Source organism: Cydia pomonella, unplaced genomic scaffold (genome assembly GCF_033807575.1).
Source record: "Cydia pomonella isolate Wapato2018A unplaced genomic scaffold, ilCydPomo1 PGA_scaffold_208, whole genome shotgun sequence".
In the NCBI taxonomy this organism is placed as follows: Eukaryota; Metazoa; Arthropoda; class Insecta; order Lepidoptera; family Tortricidae; genus Cydia; species Cydia pomonella.
The window spans coordinates 178,146-204,057 of record NW_026907848.1 but is presented as its reverse complement, the minus strand read 5'-3'; the positions used below and the strand labels follow the sequence as shown (position 1 = coordinate 204,057).

The 25,912-nt window shown below is 39.1% G+C and overlaps 5 protein-coding genes across 7 annotated transcripts in view; 3 read left to right on the top strand and 2 right to left on the bottom strand.

Moving 5' to 3' along the window:
* The window catches only part of LOC133533885 (mediator of RNA polymerase II transcription subunit 6-like), a 28,673-nt gene extending 15,971 nt beyond the window's left edge, over positions 1-12,702 (top strand). Inside the window, exons 2-5 of the mRNA XM_061872965.1 lie at positions 2,483-2,657; positions 3,004-3,109; positions 11,648-11,808; positions 12,197-12,702. Coding sequence (XP_061728949.1) covers positions 2,483-2,657; positions 3,004-3,109; positions 11,648-11,808; positions 12,197-12,403 — 649 coding nt within the window. The 3' untranslated portion in view covers positions 12,404-12,702. The remainder of the gene's footprint in view (positions 1-2,482; positions 2,658-3,003; positions 3,110-11,647; positions 11,809-12,196) is intronic.
* Positions 12,641-13,273, bottom strand: LOC133533883 (uncharacterized). Its single transcript, XM_061872964.1, has 3 exons — positions 13,113-13,273; positions 12,894-13,009; positions 12,641-12,819 (listed from the first exon to the last, which is right to left on the bottom strand). Exons 1-3 carry the CDS (start codon positions 13,176-13,178, stop codon positions 12,648-12,650), a joined length of 354 nt encoding a protein of 117 aa, XP_061728948.1. The 5' UTR covers positions 13,179-13,273; the 3' UTR covers positions 12,641-12,647.
* A 356-nt stretch (positions 13,274-13,629) lies between these two features.
* Positions 13,630-15,731, top strand: LOC133533856 (uncharacterized). The gene is made up of 3 exons (XM_061872929.1): positions 13,630-13,981; positions 14,247-14,440; positions 14,703-15,731. Exons 1-3 carry the CDS (start codon positions 13,851-13,853, stop codon positions 15,680-15,682), a joined length of 1,305 nt encoding a protein of 434 aa, XP_061728913.1. The 5' UTR covers positions 13,630-13,850; the 3' UTR covers positions 15,683-15,731.
* A 767-nt stretch (positions 15,732-16,498) lies between these two features.
* LOC133533855 (uncharacterized) lies at positions 16,499-19,487 on the bottom strand. 3 transcript variants are annotated; one of them, XM_061872927.1, is made up of 3 exons: positions 18,988-19,487; positions 18,362-18,535; positions 16,499-17,762 (listed from the first exon to the last, which is right to left on the bottom strand). In XM_061872927.1, exons 1-3 carry the CDS (start codon positions 19,177-19,179, stop codon positions 16,662-16,664), a joined length of 1,467 nt encoding a protein of 488 aa, XP_061728911.1. In that variant the 5' UTR covers positions 19,180-19,487; the 3' UTR covers positions 16,499-16,661. The 3 variants fall into 3 exon arrangements, with proteins under 3 accessions (XP_061728911.1, XP_061728910.1, XP_061728912.1); XM_061872926.1 differs by having other exon boundaries at positions 18,350-18,535; positions 18,988-19,445; XM_061872928.1 differs by lacking the exon at positions 18,362-18,535 and having other exon boundaries at positions 18,988-19,445.
* A 2,391-nt stretch (positions 19,488-21,878) lies between these two features.
* LOC133533863 (CDAN1-interacting nuclease 1-like) lies at positions 21,879-25,565 on the top strand. Its single transcript, XM_061872936.1, has 5 exons — positions 21,879-22,210; positions 22,328-22,483; positions 22,950-23,094; positions 24,923-24,972; positions 25,100-25,565. The coding sequence occupies exons 1-5, from the start codon at positions 22,104-22,106 to the stop codon at positions 25,482-25,484; spliced, it is 843 nt and encodes a 280-aa protein (XP_061728920.1). The 5' UTR covers positions 21,879-22,103; the 3' UTR covers positions 25,485-25,565.
* The last annotated feature ends 347 nt before the right edge of the window (positions 25,566-25,912 follow it).

Sequence of the window (25,912 nt, the reverse complement as noted above, 5' to 3'; positions counted from 1 at the left end):
ACACGATTTTTCTTCACCGGTTGCTTGGTTTGTTTTCCCTTCAGGCAGGAGACACATTCCAGGTTTAAATTGCTGTTAGAAAAACTTACCCCAGTCGCCATCTTGTTTTTCAAAAGTAGAAGATTTCGAATACCTAGATGTCCCATACGGTAGTGCCACAAATCCAGTGCATCACCGCGTTCCGACGTAGTATTAAGGGCCGTATTCTGTAAACAACACTCATTAAGTTTGTATACACCTTTATCTTCTATACCTTTGACAAGAACCGTACCACTTATTTTGCATTCATCACTATTATAAATTTCACACCTTTTGTGACCAAATACTATAACATACCCTTTTTCTGCTATAGTACTCACACTCATCAAGTTAGTTGCTAACTTTGGGACATGCATGACGTTACTTACAGTCATTCCAGTTGACTTACACAGCACCGTACCTCGTCCTTCTCCGTATACCTTACCACCATTAGCGCAATTTACAGAAACACGATCTGTAACCTTATAGTCTCTAAACCACTGTCTTCGATTTGTCATATGTGTGGACGCCCCGGAATCTAGGACCCATTCCTCTTCACGGTCTCCAGTCATAGCAAATGCAAAGGCACTTAAAGCTTCCTTCTGCTTTTTAGGTTTCTCTGGACATACTGATGCCTTATGTGGACCATCACAGATAAAACATTTTATCTTCTTCTGTTTAGATTTCGGCAGTTTCTTGCCTTTTTGCTTGGTAAGCAATGCAGAAGTTGTAGAAGTTCCACTTGTGCTCGGTGACGTATACGTCTCTTCCATTTGAAAAAGTTTCGATTTGACATAATTAGATGTCAATATTATGTTGCTGTTTTCTACAGCCAGCCGCATAGGTTGAAACTCACTCGTGAGGCCTTGAAGCATCAAAGCTGCTAACAATTCATCATCTATCTCCTTTCCAAGGTCTGACAGTTCCTGAGATGTCTCCATTACCGCTGTTACATAGTCTCTTACTGTCGTAAACATCTCTAGTTTATAACTCACTAGTCTAGAGAGTAATCTACAGCGGTTATTCAAACCTTTGTCTTCGAAGGCATCTTTCAACACTTGCCATGCCTCTTTAGCTGTCTTCACGTGTTTGACGTGTACTAGGCAATGCGGCTTTATCATCAAGCAAATTTTAGCTTTTGCTTTTTGATCCTTTCTCATACCTGCTAAATCGGTAATCGCGGGAGTAACGCTCGTGTATTCCCATAAGTCTGTATCTATTAGGTATAGTTCCATCTGGAATTTCCATGTTGAATAGTTCGAGCAGCCGTCCAGTTTATCGAAGAGCGTCATACTATTCATAATTCCAGTACCTCTGTTATTATTCACGTCACTAGAAGAATCGCCAGAGCCCGTTGACATTTTTCATGCTTGTGTTGAATATTGTTCGCCCATAACCCTGTTAGAGAGAGACTAAGCAGAGAGCAGTAGCATGAATGGAGCACAACGGATGAATCTTCAATGAATATATTTCATAAAGTAGTTAATACAATTAATCTAAATATATTATAAGTAACATAATAACAACACAGACTGTTTTTTATCAAGTGACAATTGATTGACTTAACAGTTCAAATCTATATTCTAATTTGAAATATAAATTGTGGCGTGTAGCTTACAACCTTATTTCAACACCTCTGACCATCGAACAAGCGATGTAACTCCTGCCAGACTTCATACGCTGTCTCAAATCGCATTATCTTCTGCAATGTGTCATCAGTCATATTCGTCGTTAGAATGAGAAGAGCGGCGCAATTTGCCTTGGTGTACCTTGCCAATGCCGCACTGTTCCTTGCAACCGCTGCTGCGTCACCCGCTCCGTTTTGAAGAGGTTCTGGTTTATTCAGTTTGCCCTCCAAAACATCCGTTGCGTCTGCGGTGCTACGTAGTAATATACATATTTTGTATTTCCACGTCGTCCAGTTATTCTTCCCTTCTAGGTTGCCAATCGAATATTTGTTCGAAATAATTTCCATGGCTGAGCCGTATAACCTTTTAAAGTAGAGGAATTGCACGGTGGATTGATAACACACAACTCGAAATAACTTTTGTCGATTTTATTACTTATATAATTATTAAATTATATTTTCATGTTTGTAAACACGTTTTTTATTTTGACAACTGACACCAGTTCTAAATTTGAATATTATAGGCTAGGTATTTTGCTACGCAATCACCATAAAGGTTGCACCTTAACACTTTCTCTTTTACTCTCACTAAAGCGTAATTAGAGTGACAGAGAAAAATGCCCGCAATTGACGAACTTCGATTTTCGCGGTTATAGTGCTGGTTTCAAATGATGGTGTCAATGCATATGTAAACTCCATATACATTTGACACCAATGTACTGGCCCACTTTGTTTTACCCATAGGGCCCGTCTTTACAAAGTAATATGTCAATGATTTAGCCACTGACTATACATATTACATATTTTTTGTTTCATTTTATTAATTTTACCTTGCAGGTCTATGACTGGGTTGGAATACATGCTTCTACATGTTCAGGACCCAATCTTATATGTTATCCGAAAACAACATAGACACAGTCCAAATCATGTCATACCTCTTGCTGATTACTACATCATTGCTGGCATTGTTTATCAGGCTCCTGACCTCGCCAGTGTACTTAATTCTAGATTGGTGAGATATCAATCAAATACATAATAATAAAAATATCCTCCTGGCTATTTTTTCCTATTAAACTTTCATTTCAAATTAGTTAAGAGGATATTCTGAAAATGTATCAGTAATGATACTCTCACATGGCTGTTATAAAATGTTATATATCATTGTGTGACAGGGACACATGTTATGTGTCCCTGTTACACCAAGTTATATAACATTTTATAACAGCCAATGTGGGAGCACCATTATTTTGCAGTGTGATGAGCACAGTAAGGCTTAGCTAATGTGTAATTGTTTATGCAAAATTGTATCTTTGTTTGTAGATGTTGTTTATGATATTCTCAATATTATTTTTGTACAGCTATCTGCTGTCCACCACCTGCAATGTTCCTTTGAAGAAACTATGTCTTACTCAAGATATCATCCCAGTAAAGGTTACTGGTGGGATTTCAAGGCAAATAAACCAGGTTAGTCATACAACCTTAATATAATTTCATATTAAAGGGCATTTTTCTTTGTAGAGTGGAAGATAGTTTAAGTGATATATATTGCCAGTAATTTCAGTATGTATTATTTATGCTTGAACTTATATTGAAACATATTTAAATGTTGCATATGCTTGTATATGGGTCATTCTTAGTTAAGAGGTAATTGCTTGTATAGAAAATGGGGCACAACATAAATGTTAATTTTTTAATCTTATTATACAATAGTTTCATTAAAACAACTCTTCTGTGTATACCTGCAAGGTCACCAGACATTTTTTTTAGCATTTATATGAGACCAAGGGAAAGAGATATTTTGCGTGTTTGAAGTGCCATTGTGAAAAAACTAAGTTAATTAATGGATTTAAATTAACTGTCCATGTCCAAAAGTAAATGCAATCTATTAAGGTACACTAACGTAATTTATTTATTTTTTAAAGAAAGGTGAGTGAGCTCTCCATTCCTCCTCTGGCTGTGCGTCGTTATTGGTTGGGTTGTAGATTTTTACTAAGAATAAGATCGAGATCAAACAGCCCCATTATTTCAGCGTTACAGAGCATTTTGACTAAACGTAATCTATTTACTGATAAAAATTTTCCTTTGTTAGCAAACATTTATGAGGAATGGAAAGATTTACCTGTGTATCACTGTGACAAATTGGGTATGTACTCTTTGAATACGTGGGTGTCCTCGGTCGACTCCAGATCATGTATAATGGATAGCATTGATTATATTGATGTTCCTAAGCGGCATCAACAGAATGAGGAGTTGAGAAATTCCACATTGAGGTTTTTTACTGAGCAGTATATCCAATTTTATAAAATATACACAGATGGCTCGAAGTGTGCACAAGGTGTTGGAGCAGCTCTGTTTGATCCCCAGTGTAATGTTTCACTCATGTGGAAGCTGCATGATGACGTGTGCGTTATGCGAGCTGAACTGGTTGCTATCAAAGAAGCTTTGAGTTATGCAAATAAGCTACCGAATAGTGCTCCAGTTGTGATACTATCTGACTCAAAGAGTGCACTTCAACACCTTAATCGTTGTGTTTACGGACAAAGAGGCATGCCTATTGCATATGAAGCTCTCCAGTTAATTCATGAGTTTACTTGTAATGATAAGGTTGTCAAAATTCAGTGGATTCCTTCCCACGTAGGGTTAGTAGGAAACGAGGCAGTAGACAAGCTTGCTAAAACCGCTGTAATGGGTGGCTCTGTACTAGATTCTATACCATATACAAGTGAAGTCATTCCTAGAATTAAAAAAAGATGTTTACAAAAATGGGAATACCATTTTGGAGAACAATCTTTATCAAGAGATGTAGGAATCTGGTACAGAACAATCCAAGCTAGACCCTTGTGGATACCCTGGTTTGATTCTGCCAACCTCGCTCGAAAAGTGTTAGTCTCAGTGTTAACGCGAGGAATGCCGAAGGACCAGAGAAAAAGCGCAGTCCAAGAAATACAGAGGGACTATGGCTATGAGAAAACTAAAAATGAGAATAAAATTAAAAGGATGTTAATTATGAGGCCGACCGTACCTGGATATAGATTCCGATTTGTTAACGGCGGCCGCCGTATTTAATTTTTGGTTCGTTCTTCTCTCTCCTTACTCCTTCACACTCTCGTTTATTATAATTATTTCATCGTATTATTCTATTCATATTATCAGGAAAAAAAAGTATATTGATTTTTCACTTCATTGACGTTGTCCAACCATTGACATGTATTTTAATTTTTAGCTTCTTTATTTTGCGTTTAAGTAGGTCGGCAAAAAGGCGGGTGATATGAGAATAAAAATGAGGTTGAATAGAGTAGATAGTATGAAAGAAAAGCGAGCGGGATGGATGAATATGAATGAGCATGAATGAAAAAGGGCGCGAACATTTCCCCCCGACCTTAAAGGGTTCCTTTAAAGGAAAGAAAAACTAAATATAATAAATAATAACCCTTCTCATCAAATTAAACGAACATAAACAATAATATAGCGAAATAATGAACCAAAGAAAAAGTATTATTCTAACGAAGTATATACTCCTATTAATTATTGGTTAGGTAGAGGGCATAATCGCACGACAGGACGGACGAAACTTCCTTTATTTGTCCTGACAGTGACAACGCGGGTTAAGCCGTCCTTCGAAGGATGTACTGCCTCTACGACGCCTAAAGGCCATGAAAATGGCGGCGCATTATCTACTTTTATGACAACCACTGTGCCAGTTACGATAGGAACTGATGGCGTGGTCCATTTAGCTCGAGACTGCAACTGATGCAGATATTCTGCACGCCAACGTTGCCAGAAGGTCTGCACTATCTTATCCAGAAGTGCATGTCGGTCACGCAAATTACCTGACTCGACCAATGGAGCAGGTAAGGACAACAGCGGAGCAGCGTTGAGGAAATGAGCCGGGGTGAGAGCTGAAGGCTCAGCGGGATCACTACTCAGAGCTGTCAGTGGTCGCGAATTTACAAGGGCCTCTATCTGCGCAAGCGTAGTCAGAAGCTCCTCATATGACAGTATTTGCGTACCGATTACCTTGAAAAGGTGATTTTTTACTATTTTCACCATGCTTTCCCATGCGCCTCCGAAGTGTGGAGAAGCGGGAGGAATGAACTTCCAATCAATGCGGTTCTCCGCGAGCTCCATCTCCAAATGTGGACGATGACCGTCTAAAAACTTGTAGAGGTCACGCATGTAAGAGTTGGCACCAGTAAAATTAGTCCCATTGTCCGAATATATGCATTGTACGGGGCCACGCCGCGCCAAGAAGCGCTTTAAAGCAGCCAAAAAATTGGCAGTACTCAATTCCGTCGCTATCTCGATATGAAGGCAGCGCGTCTTGAGACAAGTGAAAATGCATAACCAAGCCTTGCGACTCTTGACTCCTCTGCCTCGAGTAGGAGTGTACTGCAAGGGACCTGCATAATCACACCCCGTATGTGTAAACGGTTTATTCACTTGATTCACGCGACAGCTCGGTAAGTCTGCCATGAGCGGGAGAGACGATTGTGGATTCGCTCTGAAACACGTGTTGCATTTGGCAACGCGGTCGCGAATGACACGACGAGCCGACAGTATCCAATACTGAAGCCTAAGTATAGTCATTAATGATTCAGGACCAGCGTGCAAATGCTTTCTGTGGAAATAGTCGACGATCATATTGACTACATGATCACGTCGTGGAAGCACAATTGGGTGTTTCTGCGAATATTTCATGTCAGCATTTGACAGCCTGCCTCCAACACGAATCAGCCCGTCTTTATCTAAGAATGGTTTAAGCTTTTGCAAGGCAGGTGAGCAATACCTTTTGCTCTTTATTTTATCAATGTCGTCGCTAAAGTGTTCACTTTGCAACGATGAAATAATTTTACCCTCAGCGAACTCTAGGTCATTTCGGGAAAGTGCTGAGAAGCGCGGTTTCGGTTTAAGAATGCGGTACACGTATACGACGATGCGCAATAATCGAGACCACGACGATATTCGCTGAGCGAGTGAATAAAGTGGTGACTCTGACACATCCGTAGTTGCAGCGTGTGCAAGAGGCTTAAGCTCCGGCACTTCACCGATGGACTCTCGATCAAGCTCCCTTAAAGGCCATTCCGATGGATGCTTGGAAGCCCAAGCCGGTCCCGTGAACCACAAAGGATGGTCCACGAGCTTAGAAGGCGTCAGGCCACGGGATAAGCAATCCGCGGGATTTTCTAAGCCCGCCACATGATGGAAGCAGTTGGCCGGAATAGCTTCGATAATCTTAACTACCCGGTTGGCAACAAACGTTTGCCAGCGGTGGGGGGATGACTGAATCCAGCAGAGAGCAACTTTCGAGTCTGTAAACGCGTAGACCTCGTTAATGTTATAACGAGGTTCGAAGTTATCTTGTACCTTCCGCATGAGCTTTGCCAGGAGGACCGCAGCACACAGTTCCAATCTCGCGACGGAGACTGTTTTAAGGGGACAGACCTTCGACTTGGAACACACCAGCCGAACTGCCACTTCGTCTCCCTTTAGAACCTGAAGGTATACGACGCCTCCATATGCACGCTCGGATGCATCACCGAAGCCTAAAAGGTTTATAGTACAACCCTGTGCTACTCCAAGATGGCGCGGTATTTGGATTCCATTGAGCTTTGGCAACTCCGAACAGAATCGTTCCCATAAATCCACAATATGGGGTGGGGGAGTCTCATCCCAGTCGCATTTGATCAACCAAAGCTCCTGGATGAGGAGTTTTGCGTATAAGACAACTGGAGCTACTAAGCCCACGTTATCCCATAGACGTGCCACTGCGGACAAGATCGTCCTTTTAGTGCACGTTGAGTCTGGCTCTGTCACCTTGAAATGAAAGTAATCACCAGATTTATTCCAACATAAGCCAAGGACCTTTTGGGAGACCCCTGGGTCGATTTCAATGTCTACGGAAGCCCGATGCGAAGCAGGTATTTCGCGCAGCACGGCGTCTGAATTGCAGGTCCATTTCACAAGATCAAATTGACCGCATTTGAATAAATCAATCAGCTCCTTAGCCGCGGCGATAGCAACAGACTCATCCTGCTGCTGCGAGTCATCTGACATAATGCTAAAGCATACGTCATCCATGTATGTACAAGAGGACGCGATCGCCGCTGCCGTTGGGTACTTATGCCCGTCGTCTGCAATTAGCTGACGGACGAGGCGGAGCGCGTGATAGGGACTCGACTTCATACCAAAACACACGCGATTAAATTCGTATGTGGTAATGGGATCTGCCGGGCGGAATCTATATAAGATTCGTTGAAACTTGCGTTCCGCTTCGCGAACACCAATCTGTAAAAACATTTGGCGACAATCGGCCGAAAGCGCTATTTTGAATAAGCGAAAGTTCAGAAGGATTGAAAACAAATCCCCTTGAAGATTGGGCCCTGAGTGCAAAACGTCATTCAGCGACAGACCTGTGCTTGTCTTGCTACTCGAATCCAGGACCATGCGCACTTTGGTCGTTGATTTGTCCTCGCGTATGACAGCATGGTGAGGAATTATGTATGCGACAGCTGGAGAGGCCTTCATGGAGATAGTTACCTCCGATATGTAACCCTTACTGACGTATTCACGAATGATATCGTCATAGGCGGCACGTAACACACTCGATGACTCTAGCTTTCTTTCAAGGCAAAGAAAGCGCCTCTTAGCAGCAGAATGCGACTCTCCGAGCTTGAACACGTCATCTCGGAAAGGCAATGCGACAGTATATCTACCACTAGCGTCGCGCGTAGTGGTGGCGCGAAAATAATCCTCGCATTCAAGGTCATCTTGACTTTGAGCGGGCGGAGCGGATATTTCCTCAAGTTCCCAAAACCTTTTGAGAAGGTTGTCTGTGGAGTCTTGAACAGAAGTACAACATGCCGAAGTATATTTACGCGGTGACTGTAAAGCAGGGACCGAACCCATTAAAATATACCCCAATACTGTCTGAATAGCCGGTGGCAGATAGTCCACATCGCTTTTAACAATGTGCGGCAGTAACAAATGTGGAAATATAGTTGCACCCACCAGTACATCAATTGCGACGGGCGTATCCAACGTGTCGTCAGCCAAAGGGAGGCCATGAACATGTGTGAGGGTTGACATGTCCACCGGCACTGATGGCAGATCGTCGGTGATGCGATCAACCACAAAACTCGAAACATCAAAGTTGACGTTTTCGTCGAATCGCGAAAATATTTTAATATCTGCGTTACCCTTAACAATTTTTTTAGTTTTTCCAATGCCAAATACAGCGCTTGGCTTTTTATCAAAATTCAAACCTAAGCGCTTACAACACTCCTCAGTAATGAAGTTACTTTGTGACGCGGTGTCAAGTAAACATTTGACGACTTGCGTGCCACCCTTATTATCGCGGACGATAACCTTTGCCGTGGACAGCAAAACCGTATCACACGAAGATGTTGAGTTTTGTTTTGACATCTTATTGTTAGAGGCCGCTAGTGCTTGAGTCACGATAGACGTGTTACAAGATGTGCTTTCCGGCGGCGGTGAAGACGACTTAGCTACGGCGCTCGCAGATGCACTTGACACATCAGACGTCGTAGCTCTTTCATCCTTGTCTTTGTCAAAATGCAACAGAGTATGATGCTTTTGATGACAAACTCGACATTTCACCTCGGAATTGCACTCGCGGGTGCGGTGTTTGATACTTAGGCAGTTAACACATGCCTTAAGCTCTTTAGCGCGTTTGAAGCGTTCAGAAGGCGTTAAACTGTTGAGGGACGGACATTTAAATAAATGTTCATGAACAATATTGTCACAAATACATTTAGTAGTGCTCGCGCAAGCAACATAACTTTGTAGTTTTGGTGCGGCACTACGCGGTTGAGACGACTTAACGCCTTTTTCGCGCGATGGATTTGCTGCGGCGGAGACGACGACGGTGCTTGGTTGCACATTTTGATAAATCCTAAACTGACTCTTCATAAAATCTGTCAAATTGCGGAAGGTAGGCAATTTCGTATCTCGGTGTAACATTTCAAATGCTCGAAGAGTGTCCTGGTCTAGCTTCTTTAATGCCATATGAAGGAGCATGAAATCGCATAAATCATCGAGCTTAAGCGACTTAAGCGCATTCGCAGCTGTGACAAACTTATCGATGAATGTTTGAAAATTAGACGAGGAAGCGGGACCATTAATCTTTAAATTGAGCATTTGATCCATGTAGGTCGAGGCAAGAGTGCGCTTGTCTTGAAATCTGTCAATTAGACTATCGATGATAAGCTGATAGTTTTCAGCGCTCGGAGTTATACCCGCGATGACGGCTTGAGCTTTTGGTGACAATTTCCCAATAAGATAGAAGAGCTTCTCTTCATCAGTAAGCGACAGATTTTCGTGCACTCTGGATTTAAAACTAGCGTAGAAAAGCGGCCAGTTCCGTATATCTCCATCGAACGCTACCAGTTCCATCGTTGGCAAAGAAGGTCTGGCTCTCTCCACTATAGAAGGCAGCGAAGAGGCCGGCGGTGCGGCTGGTTGCAGCCGCTTAACCACTCTCCTGATGCGGCAGTACAAATCTTCGAAGGCTATAATCGGCTGATAATTAGGGACAGCAGCCGCCCTAGCTCTTAGCAACGTGCGATTATACTCATTAACCACCTCTTTGAACTCTGAGCGGAGTTCGTCGATAGTGTCAGCAGCATCAAGGAAACTCTCGCGACTGGCTAAATCGGTATCGACAACTAGCGATTTTTTATAAATACCCTGGACGAGTTCAAAGAAGATATTGCGTTTTGCTTCAAGCATCGACAGCTCGTCTTCATAATACGCGCTGTCGACGCTTTCGATATTTCTTGTATCTTTCGCCATAATGCAGGAGACGGGTTAAGTAGTTTAATTTTATTTATGCGGTAAAACAATTTATGTTCCTATGAATAAGGATTAACTCTTATAAACGTATACCTAAATTGCGGGTGCGATTAAGAAATTATATTTAGGTAATTAATTTATAAGGGCGGCGAATAGTAATACTCATATAAATAAATACCTAAACTGCGGGAGCGATTAATATAGAATAATTTAGGTAATATTTATAAGGGCGGTGCGGTGCGGGAAGAGAACGATTAGCAATGAATGTATGAGGAGAGAAGGAAAAGAAAAGAGAATCCGGCTCGAAGGACCAGAAATGTTAACGCGAGGAATGCCGAAGGACCAGAGAAAAAGCGCAGTCCAAGAAATACAGAGGGACTATGGCTATGAGAAAACTAAAAATGAGAATAAAATTAAAAGGATGTTAATTATGAGGCCGACCGTACCTGGATATAGATTCCGATTTGTTAACGGCGGCCGCCGTATTTAATTTTTGGTTCGTTCTTCTCTCTCCTTACTCCTTCACACTCTCGTTTATTATAATTATTTCATCGTATTATTCTATTCATATTATCAGGAAAAAAAAGTATATTGATTTTTCACTTCATTGACGTTGTCCAACCATTGACATGTATTTTAATTTTTAGCTTCTTTATTTTGCGTTTAAGTAGGTCGGCAAAAAGGCGGGTGATATGAGAATAAAAATGAGGTTGAATAGAGTAGATAGTATGAAAGAAAAGCGAGCGGGATGGATGAATATGAATGAGCATGAATGAAAAAGGGCGCGAACACTCAGCTTTCCGAGTCCGGTCCGGACACATCCCTACAAATAAGTTTCTATGTATGATGGGTGTTAAACCGTCACCACTGTGTGTAGACTGTCAGAAGCCTGATGACTTGTCTCACGTATTGTTGGACTGCGTCCGGAATTCGGACTTGAGAAAAAGGATATTTAGTAGTTTGGGCTCCATGCACAATGGACAGATCAATTGTTGGTTGGCAGAGCCTTTATCAGACATAGCAATCAGCGTATACCACTTTATTGATCTCTCCCTTGCGTAAGGAACTATGAAAGCACCCATGAGGCTGACATGTTCACCTAGAGTGTCCAAAGCCTCAATAAAAATCAGATAAAAAAAAAAAAAAAAGAAAGGTGTGTACCTCTTAACTGCGAATCGCTCATGTTTGTAGGTCTAAGCCCCTTTAATGCTGGTTCATCAGCACCCAAAGAAACAACAACAACTCCCAAAGAAGAGCCATCAACTGTGTTCCAGCGGCAGCGAGTGGACATGCTATTAGCAGAGCTAGTGCGGCAGTTTCCACTACCTGTTGCCCAAGTGGCTCATAATCAGGTAACATTCTAATACTCTTTGTAAATTTTAGGTTGTTAAAAAAGCAATAATAATCCATCTAAATACAGTGTATACTCTATATAGTGACACTCAAGGGACAATGTTTTTTGACATTATAGAGTTTTCGTTTTATGGAGGGAAATTAATATTAAAGTAAAGCAACTATAGCCAACAAATGTTGATCTTATGGGGAGTGAATCGTTATATCGAGTGATGTTATATGGAGTTTACACTGTATATGCAGAATCAAGTCATCTAAGTTCTATGTATAACTTATGGATTATTCCCAGTGGTAACATTCACACTGTAATAATCTATCTACTGTACTATTATTTATTCTGTTGACTTGTAGCAATATATCATTTTTATTTTTCTAAATTAATTTCAGGCAAATGGAGTAAAGACAGAAAATACAAATGACAAAGACAAGCCATCAGAAACCAACAATGTCAATAACATTACTATAAAGCAGGAGCCTGTTGACCCTAGTGGATCAGACATGACCAATGGGGCCATCCAAGGACATGTGGACATCAAGCAAGAAATCAAGCAAGAGAACATGAAACCTCCTCCAGAGAAGAAGCCCAGAGTGTGATTGTACTCTTAGAGCACTGAACTAGTTAACCTTTTGAATGCCCCTATCGCACGTGGGGCGTAATCATCAACCTTGACGGTCCGCATGTAGGTTGATATTGGGCTGTAGCCGCGCGCGTCATATGACGTCTTTGGCGGTCAAAAGGTTAATAAAGTAAATCGGAAATGTTCAAGAGCTACAATTTTGAAAGACCAACAGCATAGGATAATTATTTTAAGATTGTAAATGAAATTACCATTTTGATTTATGTTACGTTATTAGATTTTGTATTATTTAAATAGAGATCATTCTTTTCTTTTTGTGCATTGTATAAATTGACAATGTTCTCCTGAGCCCCTGACCCAGTTATACACATTTGGCAATTTATCCATCTTGGATCTTGCAAATTCATCACAGGTTCATTTTTGTATTGTGCTCTGAAATCAAAGTATCAAGTTAACTTAACCATTTCAACTTTATATGCTTTATTAAGTATTATTTGATTACTAACAGAGCTTGATTGAATGCTATCTCCACACCAAAGTTGAAACCTTGTTCATAGCCAATGTTAAAACTGGTTTGGAATGCAGCATCCTGTCCGTCGGCTGCACCATCCATATATCCAAGCTGAAAATAATGAAAAGAAAAATATGTCGTACATGTAAAAATTACAAGTCATGTTGGAAACCTGATTTGTACGTTCAGAAATACTATGAAATAAAATACAGACTTTGTTAATTGGTTCTAGAGCTCTGGCTCTTGTTTTTGCTGATATATTCACGCTCTCGTCGGTCATTATCTTCGAGTATTTATATTTTATTACTTTTTTGTACCGTACCGTATAAACTAGAACCTTTGTTTTGTTATCAATAACCTACACTCCTACATGACATGACATTGACATGAGTGTAATGTATTTTTTTAAAGGTTTGTAAAAGTCTTGATTAAGAAGCTTTTATAAGTCTTAAATAGCTTCATGTTAAATTTGAATAGAAAAATACAACCGGTTTAGCCATCATTTGGCAATGGGGAATGGATGAAAATATTAAATGTGCCTGATTATTTTTCTGGTCGTAGGAATAACCATTTCTAGTTACAGAAAAAAGTTACAGATTTTTTGGTTGCGTCATACATTTTATAAAAATAAAAACATTTTGCTTCACCGCACGTCCGGCCCATTACGGCTGTTAAGAAAACTTTCAAAGTCTTAAAAAGTTATCGCTATTTGAATCTGTGGAGTGCATGACATTGACAGTTGATTGACAGCTTGTCATTCTTCTCGCGGAATTCATAACCTTTTGTGCTCTCATCTGGTGAACTGGTTTCTTTGTATTTATGTGATTATTACGACTCGCTTCCCCACCCGGACCTCTGATTTTGCCTGCTCCAACGACGACCTACACTTTTGAACCCCGGACCTGATTTTGATAGCAATTTCGACGACCCCTGGCATTTGAATTCTGCAAACATGGATACCGCTGCTTTTGTTAGAGCAAACTCATCTAATTTGCCAAAAGTAGACCCATATATGCTTATGGAGTTTATGAAGAATAGCGACAAACATAATGCCGGTGAAATAAGAGATGCCAAAGCTTTGTCGTAAGTATCAACCTAACCCCTATCTCATTACCGCGCTTTATCTTGATATTGACCTGGCAAGCGAAAAATTAACACGCGGGACCTGGGTCATTTTTCATAAAATGTTTCAAATTAAAACAATATAAATTTTGGACATTTTTCATTTTGTAGCAAAGTAATCACATATTTAAATTTGCTTTAAAGTGTCTGTGGTTCCTTTAAATTGGTAACATTAATCTTATTTTGTTATAAAAGGAGAAAGTACTTAATTGTTTGTTTGTTTAAGGTCTTCAAGAGAATCATATGTTGAGACTGCTATTGGATATGTTGAAACAAAGCGGACTGGGAATCTTTGTGATGTGAGAGCTAAAGTTGTTCCTGAACAAAGAATAACAAGCAAATACTATGTTGTGATGGTCCATTTAGAAGAGGCAAATGAATCAATCATAGATACTTCATGTGACTGTGCAGCGGGGGCTGGTAAGTTTTGCTATAAACATGTCCTTATTGATTTTGTAGTGATTTTGAACAAATTACACTCAACTTGACCTGCGTGTGGTTCCCTTTCTGTCAAAACAAAAACTTACCTCTTACCCTATGCTAATCTGATCAGATATAACCATGAAATATTAATATGACACATGCAATTTAGTCTGTCATTTCAAAAAAAGTGGAGCTTTTGAATGTTCTCAATTAGTACATGTTTTATTATAGATATGTTTAAAATGTTCTTTTTTCTTAGGTGGGTGTAAACATACTGTTGTAGTATTACATTGGCTACAAAAACGAAGTGCTGAACCTTCACCAACCAGTATCCAATGTTACTGGACGAAACCCAGCCTCAAACGGGCGCTAGACAAACCATTAATGTGTAAAGATTTGGCAAAAGGAGAAGTCGCCGAAAGGGGGCCAAAGGACCCTTTGGTACTGAAAAGACTACGACAAGAAGCAACCAAACATGGTTGTGGTAAAAGCCTGCTCATGGTATATGATCCTGAAAGACCGATGAAAATGAACTCAAAATATTGTATTTTTGACATGATGGTGGATTTTTTAGAAAAGGAAAGTAGACCAACTTTTAACAAATTTAAAATATTTAGCAATGCAATAATGCTAGAAAATAAAGAAAAAATCATGAAAGACACTGTAGGCCAAGTGAACTCAAAGCAGTGGCATTCAATTCGACAAGGCCGAATTACAGGATCAAAAATTTATGAAATTGCTCATTGCAAAACACCCCATGGCAGTCTTGTTGAAGAAATACTAGGAGGGTGCAAAGCACCAGAAACAAAGTCCATGAAAAGGGGTAAAATCCTAGAAAAACGAGTACTGAATAAAGTAAAGACTGATATAAATAAAGAAATAGAAGAATGTGGATTTTTGATTATAGATGGAATTTTTGGAGCGTCACCTGATGGCGTTGGAGATGACTTTGTGGTCGAAATTAAGTGTCCCATTTCGGAGAAAACTAAAAAAAATTATATAAAGAATGGGCAAATTGCGAATAAGTTTATGGGCCAAGTGCAATTAGAGATGCTAGCGGCTGGCAAAAATAAGTGTTTGTTGTGTGTGGCGGACCCGAAATTTGAAAGCAACAGCTTAATTGAGACAATTGTTGTTAATTTTGATAAAAATTATATAGATAATTTGATGAGAGACACAGAGAAATTTTGGGATGAGAATGTGTATCCTGTAATTTTAAAAAGTGCATCTACAGCATGACATTAATTTTGTACTTTGTATTTATTTTAAATAAATATGTTTGTCTTGACCTTATTATTACTCATTTTAACACCCTTAATGTTGAGCATGTATTGTAGTTTGTTATTAAAGTATACCTAACCCAACCCTTAACCTTTTGAACGCCAAGAACACCTAAAGTCGTAGTTACTAGTTGTACCCACAGCGCTAAGGATAATTATAGGTGTCATGGCGGACGCTGTCAAAGTAACCTTCACACTTCCAAGTAAGGTTTACAATAGCTCGCTTGCGCCTGGGACTTTGGCTTGTCAATGACATTTTTTTTATAACGTTCAAATAGTTAACACATTCACTGCCAGACAAAAAACGGCGCACTACCCCAGAAACCGGTGGTCTATAGCTGCGTACAAAACAACCCGCCCAGCGGGTTGTCCGGCATCTGAACAAAGTTCACGAGCGCCCACCAGGCGGGTTCCTGGCAGTGAATGTGTTAAAAGTTACAATGTTGAGCACACTTGCTACACAAGTTGAAACAGATGGACTGCAATCTAGTTATAAGTCCCAGCTGGATTGCAAACCTCTGAATCTTGCCACGTTTTCTTATCTAGTAGTAGTAGTATCGTAGTAGAGACCATAGAATTTATGTTATGCGCATGCGATAAAAAATGCAGAACGAGGCTACACCTATATGCAGTGCCAAGGAGTCGAGCCAATCTGAAATACGCAGGCAGCCGACTTCGCTTAGGATGCGATCCGGAGGGAGAAGCTAGTACTGGGGTGCCCCTGGCCATAGATGAGAACAGTATTCCATGTGGGGGCGCTTATAAAGCTGCGGGCCGGTGTGAAATACTGTCTCATCTATAAATCTATCTAGCACCCCAAAGCTTTTTGGAGGCTAATTTGGCCTTACCCTCTACATATATGGCCTAGGAACTGGACTTACCTGCCTACTACTCGAGGTTACCTATGGTATATGATAAAATAAAACAACATAATATTATCAAACGTATTTTATTATTGGATTCTGAAGATTACTTAATCCGCAAGCTATAATGACCAGGTCGTCCAAATATTTTAAATGTTTGTTATTAACCACAGAGTGGGGTTTTAACATATGGAATTCCCGTAATCTCCTAATTACACGCTCAACGTGCACCCTCAAACTGGCAATCACCTTAGTTTTAATTACGTCTTTTTTTGTCATTTTTTGATTGGCGAAGACACTAGGAGGTCTTAAGAGTTTTCCATTTTTTGTGATTAAGAGTGATTCAATCTCCTTAAAACCACGATCGGCCATGATTACTGCATTTAGGGGAAGTACATCAACAAAGCCACTGTTCTCCGTGATGGCTTTATCAGATGTACGTCCCCCATAACCCTGTGAGATGAATGAAATGTATCCAGCGGGTGTGCAGCCAATCAAATATTTCATCGTGTTGCATGATTTGTACTGCGACCAAGTCTGCGCCTGCTTCTCTGGATCGCTGGGTTTTTCTATTTGAATCTCGAAACAGTCTATAATACACTGTACATTCGAATATCTGATTTTAAATGCTAATGGTAATTTTTTTTTTATTTCTGATAGTGGTGGTAAATATATACAATTTTGAAAGTATGTGGACAAAACTACGACGTTCTTTTCAAACACTAAACGTATGGTTGACCTGGCCATTTGAAATTCTTCACTCATCCTAGCAAAAGAGTCATTGTTTTTTAATTTAAATAGACATATGATAATATGAAATGCCAAACAAGAGCACTCCTGGGCAATGAAATTAATAATCCACCAAAAGCTTTTAGGCAGACCTAAAAACATTTTGGGTTTGTTAGTAATAATTTTTAGTAGGTGCTCCCTGCCACGTTTTTCAATATCCTCTTGTTGAGCACTCGAAGACGAGTCGAAGTTGGATGTCCCAAACAAGGATGGTGATTGATTGGGACTCTTCTCAGTGTTCGGTAGTTGCATCATTCGTGATGGCATCACACTTTCTTTTATTTTTCGCCCACGGAATTGAGTAGCTATGGTTTGAGTCTTCGGCTGGGCCAAAACAAACTTGTTTGAAACACCTATTCTTTTATCACACTGTATAGCTGCATCTATCTGAAACAAAAATGCAAAGAATAAATAAACAAAATATAATGCAACTTGTGACCCTACAATTTAACAATCACAGAAACAGGTAAAAGTTTATTTTTAGGTAAGGAAAGTGGGCATTTATTAAATTCAAATTATTAAAGCCACACAAGTTGTAGTAGGTGCAATTGTATATAAATATTTGACATTATATCCATTCCTGTGTTCTATAAATACATCTTCATGCACAAAGACCACTAGTAATTTTTACCTATACTTTTTCAGTAGGCCTAGCACATGACTGGCGCTACAGTATCTCGCAGCGAGATAGACTACCCGTCTTTTTCTATGTTAATTTAAGAGGGGCGGGTAGTCTATCTCGGCGCGAGATACTGTCGCGCTAATCATGTGCTAGAGCAGGTCAAGTGCTTATTTAACAATACTACGTTAACATACATTAGAACTTGTAAATTAGTGATTTAAGAAAAATTTAAATAAATAAATAATTAGCACAGGTAGCAAAGTAAAGTTGGAATTTAAATTCAGTGTGTCAGATTAACTATACCCAAGAATATTAATACATTTATGTGCGCAACACTATTGTGAATATTTACACTGTCAGAGACCTGCATGCCAGCATTGTCAGCAGCACTTGAAGTTGATGGCCGATTAAGATCTTCAATATGCTTATTGATTGCACTCAATGGTTTTTTTGAAAAATTCTTAAGTATGGCATTTATTTTCAGTCTTGGCTTTGCACCAGAGATCCATTGTCCATAATTTTCCAAATCTTCTTCAAACTGTAAAAATATTAGAAAACATTAAACATTTATATTAGTTGTCATAATCTTCCAAATGTTCCCCAGTATTTGCTGTAGCTCACTTATGGAGCCTGGGGTCTGCTGGGCAATATAACATTAAGTATTGGCATAGGCACACATTTTATTAACTGGAGGAAACTAGGCATTGTTTTGATCAGCCCAGTTTCCTCATAGTGTTTTTGTTCACCATGTACTGACAAATACCACATGTTATTTTAATACAAAGTGAAAATTCATTGATATGACAAAGGGTTTAAACATGACATAGCAGCACCCACATTAATGTAATGTATTAATAAAATTGTTTTTTACCAGCTTACCATAAATTATTCTATCCATTATTCCACAATTAAAAAAATGCCATATCATCAAAACTAACATGGGGGTAATTAATTTTTTTACAGAATGGTAAACAAAACAAGGTAACTTACATTTAAGTGGTCCGCACAGCAAAACAGTGCTCGGTTTGGACAGTTCCTGCCAACCAATTGACACCAACGTTGTTTCAGCTCTTTTCTTACAGTAAAAAACTTCAAATCCGGGTTTTTCAGATCAGTCTTGGAGCACGTTGGTATAAAGCATGTTTTAGGATCTTTATATAGTTTATAAGTGTTTGTATTCATGGTGATGAACACGGTACCAAACTAATAGTCCAGTTTCAGTTGCAGTGGTCGTCGAAATTGCTATCAAAATCAGGTCCGGGGTTCAAAAGTGTAGGTCGTCGTTGGAGCAGGCAAAATCAGAGGTCCGGGTGGGGAAGCGAGTCGTAATAATCACATAAATACAAAGAAACCAGTTCACCAGATGAGAGCACAAAAGGTTATGAATTCCGCGAGAAGAATGACAAGCTGTCAATCAACTGTCAATGTCATGCGCTCCACAGATTCAAATAGCGATAACTTTTTAAGACTTAGAAAGTTTTCTTAACAGCCGTAATGGGCCGGACGTGCGGTGAAGCAAAATGTTTTTATTTTTATAAAATGTATGACGCAACCAAAAAATCTGTAACTTTTTTCTGTAACTAGAAATGGTTATTCCTACGACCAGAAAAATAATCAGGCACATTTAATATTTTCATCCATTCCCCATTGGATGAGTTTGAAGATTTTTAGGGTTCCGTAGTCAACTAGGAACCCTTATAGTTTCGCCATGTCCGTCTGTCTGTCTGTCCGAGGCTTTGCTCCGTGGTCGTTAGTGCTAGAAAGCTGAAATTCGGCATGGATATATAAATCAATAAAGCCGACAAAGTCGTACAATAAAATATAAAAATTTAATTTTTTTGAGGGTACCTCCCCTACACGTAAAGTGGGGGTGAATTTTTTTTTTTGCTTCAACCCTACAGTGTAGGGTATCGTTATAAAGGTCTTTCAAAACTAATGGGGGTCTTCAACAAACATTTTTTGATAAAGTGAATATATTCGGAGATAATCGCTCCGAAAGAGAAAAAAAACGTGTCCCCCCCCCCCCCCCTCTAACTTTTGAACCATAGGTCCAAAAAATATGAAAAAAATCGTGGAAGTAGAGCTTAAGAAAGACATTAAATGAAAACTATAGCGGACATGATCAGTTTTGCTGTTTTTGAGTTATCGCAAAAAGTTTCTCCCATAGTAAAAAGACTTACTTTAGGTACTGATTATGCAAATTTGCCTATTTGTTTAACTCGCGTGAAAGGTACCGTTTCATCCCTTGGTTAACAATTTACTATACTTTAAGCTCCAGTTTAGCTTATTGTGACAAAGAGTAACTACGTAACCCTTTTTTTTTTTTTTTCCAGTGGGGAAAATGCATTCCGCATACCACCCGGGTGCGGGGGGTGACCCGAGTGGTTATGTGGGACTCCCGTCTAGGCTAATGAGGCCCACGGTATACCCACTAAAAACCCCCCATATGCCACCTCGCCGCCTTATTGGTGGGGTTACGGGAACACTTGCGTACTCATCCGCGACCCCACCGGCGGCAGCCGCCCGCGAGCGGCTCCTTCGCGGATGCCCGAAGGCCCTTCACGCGAGGCGCGCCAGATGGTTCGACGCGCCTTCCTCTTCGGCCTCCGTCCTGCAGTGTAGCGGACCCCCCCGAGCCCGCCACAAGGAGGCCACGGGCGCCAGAAAACTCCCCAGCGCCCGGCGGCAGATGAGGTCCATGGTTCTGCCGCAAACCACAACTCGGCTGCAGAGGACAGGGAGAACGGCACACCGTAACACCGACACTCCTCTTCCTCTGCAGCCCCACCAACGCCGCTACAGTGGAACGGCCGCCAAGGTCGCAGGGGATAGGGAGAGTGGCGCATCGTGATACCATCACGCCTCTTCCCCTGCGATCCCACCTCGGCCGTCGAGGATAGGGAGAACGGCTAACCGCAATACCGACACTCCTCTTCCTCGACGGTCCACCTCCAACGCGTCACAAGCGGGCTTATCAAGCCCACTTGGAGCGTCCTCCTCGGGCCAGCCAGCACCTCAAACAGGCCGGCCCTGGTTGCCTCTTCGCTTCACCGTGGGAGACCAAGCCACGGCTACTAAGCCCCTCCACCACGACAAGGTGGGCAACCCTCGGGGGGAACTACGTAACCCTACACTGAGCGTGCCCAACATGCTCTTGGCCGGTTTTTATTTTCGTTAACTTTAGTCTTTTAGCTTACACGTATAACCATATTTTTTAGTTTCTTTGCTATGTCACAATAAGGGTGGCATTTTCAAATAAGAAAAAACTTATTTTCAATAAGAATAATAAATGTGATCTCCTTGTGAGTATTGTATTCTTTGAATGTGATGCAGCTATACAAAGCGACAACGAACCAAGAAAATACACGAGTGCAAAAAGGCACAAGTGTGATGTGGGAATATTTGCTATTTGCTAGACTGGTAACTAATTTGACAGCTGTCAGCAGTGTTGTCACATCTACCTACTTTTTGGTAGATCTACCTATTTTACCTGCGTTCTACCTATCTACCTCCCTCGGCCTGAAATCTACCTATTTTTCAAAATGGTACAATTGTAAGCAATTCTCAATACATGTGACGGAACATTACCTGATTTCTACCGAATTTAGATTTGATTTAATGAAAACTTGCCAAAAAAACAGATTATACAAGCAGGTTTATTACCTACAAACAATGGAAATCCTAACTTATGTTTCAATTTCTTTAATGAACACGTGTACTAACGTCACAATATTAAAAACGTATAAATAATTCAAAACATTTTTAATCATAAAAATTTACTTCTATTGAGTGGTAGATCTACCAATTTTTCATTTTAAATTCCACCCATTTCTACCTATTTTTGCACCCTGTTCTACCACTTCGGCATAATTGTATGTGACAACACTGGCTGTCAGAACCGTGTTTTGCTGTTTTGAGTTTTTTTGGCAGAATCATCAACACCTTGATGGAGCCATAATACGAAAAATTGGTTGATTGAACTTTTGTATGATTTTACTCATGTGCATTGTGCTCGCTATTTATTTATGAAATCGTTATTCAGTTGAATAAATCACGAATAGTATTCGTGTATTGATCCTCATTGATTTGCCTTGAGAACTTTCAGTATGAAACCTATGAAAGTGGAATTATACAACGCTATTGTAGCAGACTTTAATAGGCTCACATCGTATGGGCGTAAAGCTGAGAATGAATTAAAGAAAAAGTACAAAAAGTTAGTATCCTATGCTTATCAACCTGTTACTTACGAGCCAAGCTCTCGTATAATTTATTTCATCGTAACTGCTGGTTGAAAAATGTTGAGATTAATATATGATGGTAATATTTTCAGTTTACCACCAGCTACACTGGGCAGCATTATATCACTGTTGGTGCAGAGATCAATGAAACAGAGCTATAGAAAATCTCCATCAATATCCAGTAGATATTATGAACTGTATGAAGGACTAATGAGAGACAAATCTGCAGAAGATGGTGTTCTTTTACAGTAAGTATTTTAGTTTGTGTGTTTTAGTACATAAAACTTTTGTTAAATGAGATTGGAGAAGAGACATAACGTGACTAGTCTTTTGTTTATTCAGTTTATTTATTGGGAACCAAAGAGCTGGCAGCTTTCTCGCAAAACATATCGCAATCCAGCAGGAAAATGCTGCCAGCATCTTCGGTACCATGCCAAAGGGGCGATTTTTTTAGTATTCGTTTTTAGTTTTATTATATAGATAAGTTAGGTCATGCAGTTGCAGAAAATCACCTAGAGTACAGTACAATGGATAAGTTGGGTTTTTTAATTTACCATTTACTGTAGACTATGTTTTTATGTGTTCTTGAACATTATGTTTATTTTCTAAGTATATTAACTTTGTCTTAAGCAGAAACATCTGTGAACAATGCTAAATTTACATTTTGTTTCAAAACAATCCCTTAATTTTTAGTTTATTGTACTTTTTTTTAAGGCTCTCGGACAACCAAGGAATTAGCCCAGCTCTGTTTGCAAGATCTCTCTTGCAGAATGTTTACTCAGACTCTTCCATGGTCAAGAAGTGCTTCAAAGACACCACATTGATTGAAGACAAAGAGCTTGCCTATCAAGTTTTTCTGGTAAATTTTATTGTCTTAGTTACACAGTGTGGGATTTTCGATCAGTTTTGACCACCCTCGTTTTATATTTTTATAATATGCATTATAATATCCTGCATCCCAGTGTAAAACTCCCGAATGATTATCTTGCGTAGTTAATGCACAATATTTTTTTGTTGATTAGGTCAATGACCTTAAGAAAACATGTTTATTGGCATAATTACTAAAGTACCGTCAATATAGTTCCAATTTTTATTTCTGAGTTTTAGTGAGAGATACTCATTAATTGTACGAAAAATCCAGCATTTTAGTGCCATTCAGTTAAAAGTTAGAAGTTAGTAAAGTTTTCAAACATTATTTTTTATATCTCCTATATTTTCCGATATTAGCGTTTTATTTTTTATTAAATGTATTTAAAATATGGCTAACTATAATTACTCAAAATTTCAAAAGCTAATCTTGCGGGATTTAGGATTTATAACATTTCTAAGTTTTTTACCGATTTCTATGGAAATAGGGTTGTCAAGATTGACTTTAAGACATGATACAGTAATATAGTTTTTAACAGAAAATTTGAATTAACCAGTTAAATGAGAATCGTCTTCAGTCGTCAACATCATTATCATCATCATCTGAATGAAGTAGAATTTCTTCTGTGAGAATTAAATCCGTGCTTAACTCCAATTCCGACAAATCCGACTCCTCTGTTGCAATGAAAGAATTTGGTTCAATTGGTTTTAAAATGGCCAAAACTTTTGCCGGAATAGGCTGACGCTTTTGTTTACTTAAACGGTCTTTCAGGGAGAAATGTGAAATGTAAGGATCAGATGACTCTAACGCACGCCGAAAAAGATCTAGGATTGTAATTTGCTTATTGATTTTCCTCGTGTGGTGCTCTCTGTCATAACGCCAGAATTTGTTCCTGGATTCACCGGCCTGGGTCAGCTCCTGCCGGGGCAAAGCAGCGTCATGGGTCTTTACCGGCACCATGACGCCTCACCCCCGCTCCTCCGGATATCATGTATAAGTATTGGGTTTCAGCAATTGCTTTACGAGGGCGGACCCCTTCCCAATACCACATGATATCCTTCATCAGAGATATAACGCAGTGCTGATATGACCGTTCGTTCTGCTGTAGAGTTAAGGCTTTTAGGCAAGACTATATTGGTATAAATACTTAATGTACTGAATAAATGCTTAAATATCAAAACAATAAATATTAATCATTATAATTCATTGTATTTCCAGACATTGTAACTATGTAGGTATTCACCTAGGTACACCACCGGAGTTATGTGACAGCCCTGACCCAAATATTTAAAAATGCATATCTCGGCAATCCTGCGTTATTTTAATTCAATTTTTTTTTCAGTACCGCCTTTTATAGCATAGAACAGTTTCGTTTAGAAATAAAATGCTAGAAATGTAGGATTATCGAGCAAAAAAAGTTTTTCAATATATTAAAAAAAAATTATATCGCCACCCAGAATAAGAAATTTTAACTTTATTTTGATGAAATGTATACTTCAATATATCCCTAATAGATATAAATTAGATTGACACAAAAAAGATGCACATAAAATAAGAAATTTCGTTTCTATGTTTTCTATGGATATTTCTCAAGTTTATCTCCAAAACTACGCATGATAGAAATTTTGGAGTTTCATTCTGAGCTTTTATTTGACGAGACTAATGCGATAAATTAAACAATGAAAATAGTCAAATCTGATCGAAAATCCCACACTGTGATAGTTATGTGTTTGTCATTGCAAATTTTACTTTACTATATATAATATAATAATTTAAATTTTAAATTTTTATTTACCTTTATATTGTAATGTATTTACAGGGCACCATGAATGATAACCAGTATGGCCCATATGCAGATATAATAAAACAGTAAGTTATGGTTCATCAAAGTTTTAACGATAACTTGAGAAGAAAATTTTATAGTGTAGAAAACATTTGTACAAGCTTATTTATTCAAAATTCCTTAGTGTTTAATTTCACTTTTTTATATTTTCAGGTCAATTGGATTAGAATATGAGCTGCGACTAGAAAAAGAGTTAAGATTGATGAATATAACATTCTCAGATGAAAATGTATTGAGGTCTCGAGGTTATGATAAGACCCCTGATTTTAAACTTGATGTACCCATAGCAGTAGATGGCTTTATTGTTCATTGGGTAGAAAGTAAAGCATTATTTGGTGATGAAGAAAACCATTCTGGATATTTAAAGGATCAATTAATGGCTTATTGGAACAGATTTGGTCCAGGATTAGTAATCTATTGGTTTGGGTATCTAGAAACACTGGACTCCACCCCAGAAGTAAATAAGATGTTTATTTTAAGAACAAATTTCCCAAAAAAAGAAAGTATTACTCAGTACAAGATGGACTTTGATGTGTAGTAATTTTACGAAATAGTATATTTAGCTTTATTGTAAGTAAATACATTTTTAGGCAGAAAATAAATAAAAGTTAATATCATTTATTTTACTTTTATTTGTAGCCGGTCAAACAAGTTTGTAGTAAAAGGCGCCAAATTCAAATTTTCTATGGGACGATTACCCTTCGCGCCTACATTTTTTTAAATTTGCCGGTTCTTTCTACTGACGGAAATGGCTTGACAGACTTTATTAACTTATATTACTTTTAGCTCGATTTCATTAGAGTTCAGCGTAAGTATCCCAATATGTGCAAATTGCAATAGGGATGTTGACTATATTCAAAATAAATTATTGTATACCATGCATGAAATAAAGCTCCAGAACAGTTAGAGAAACGTAGACAGTAGTTATTTTTAGACAACTTATATTTTATCGATCGTATAGAACTA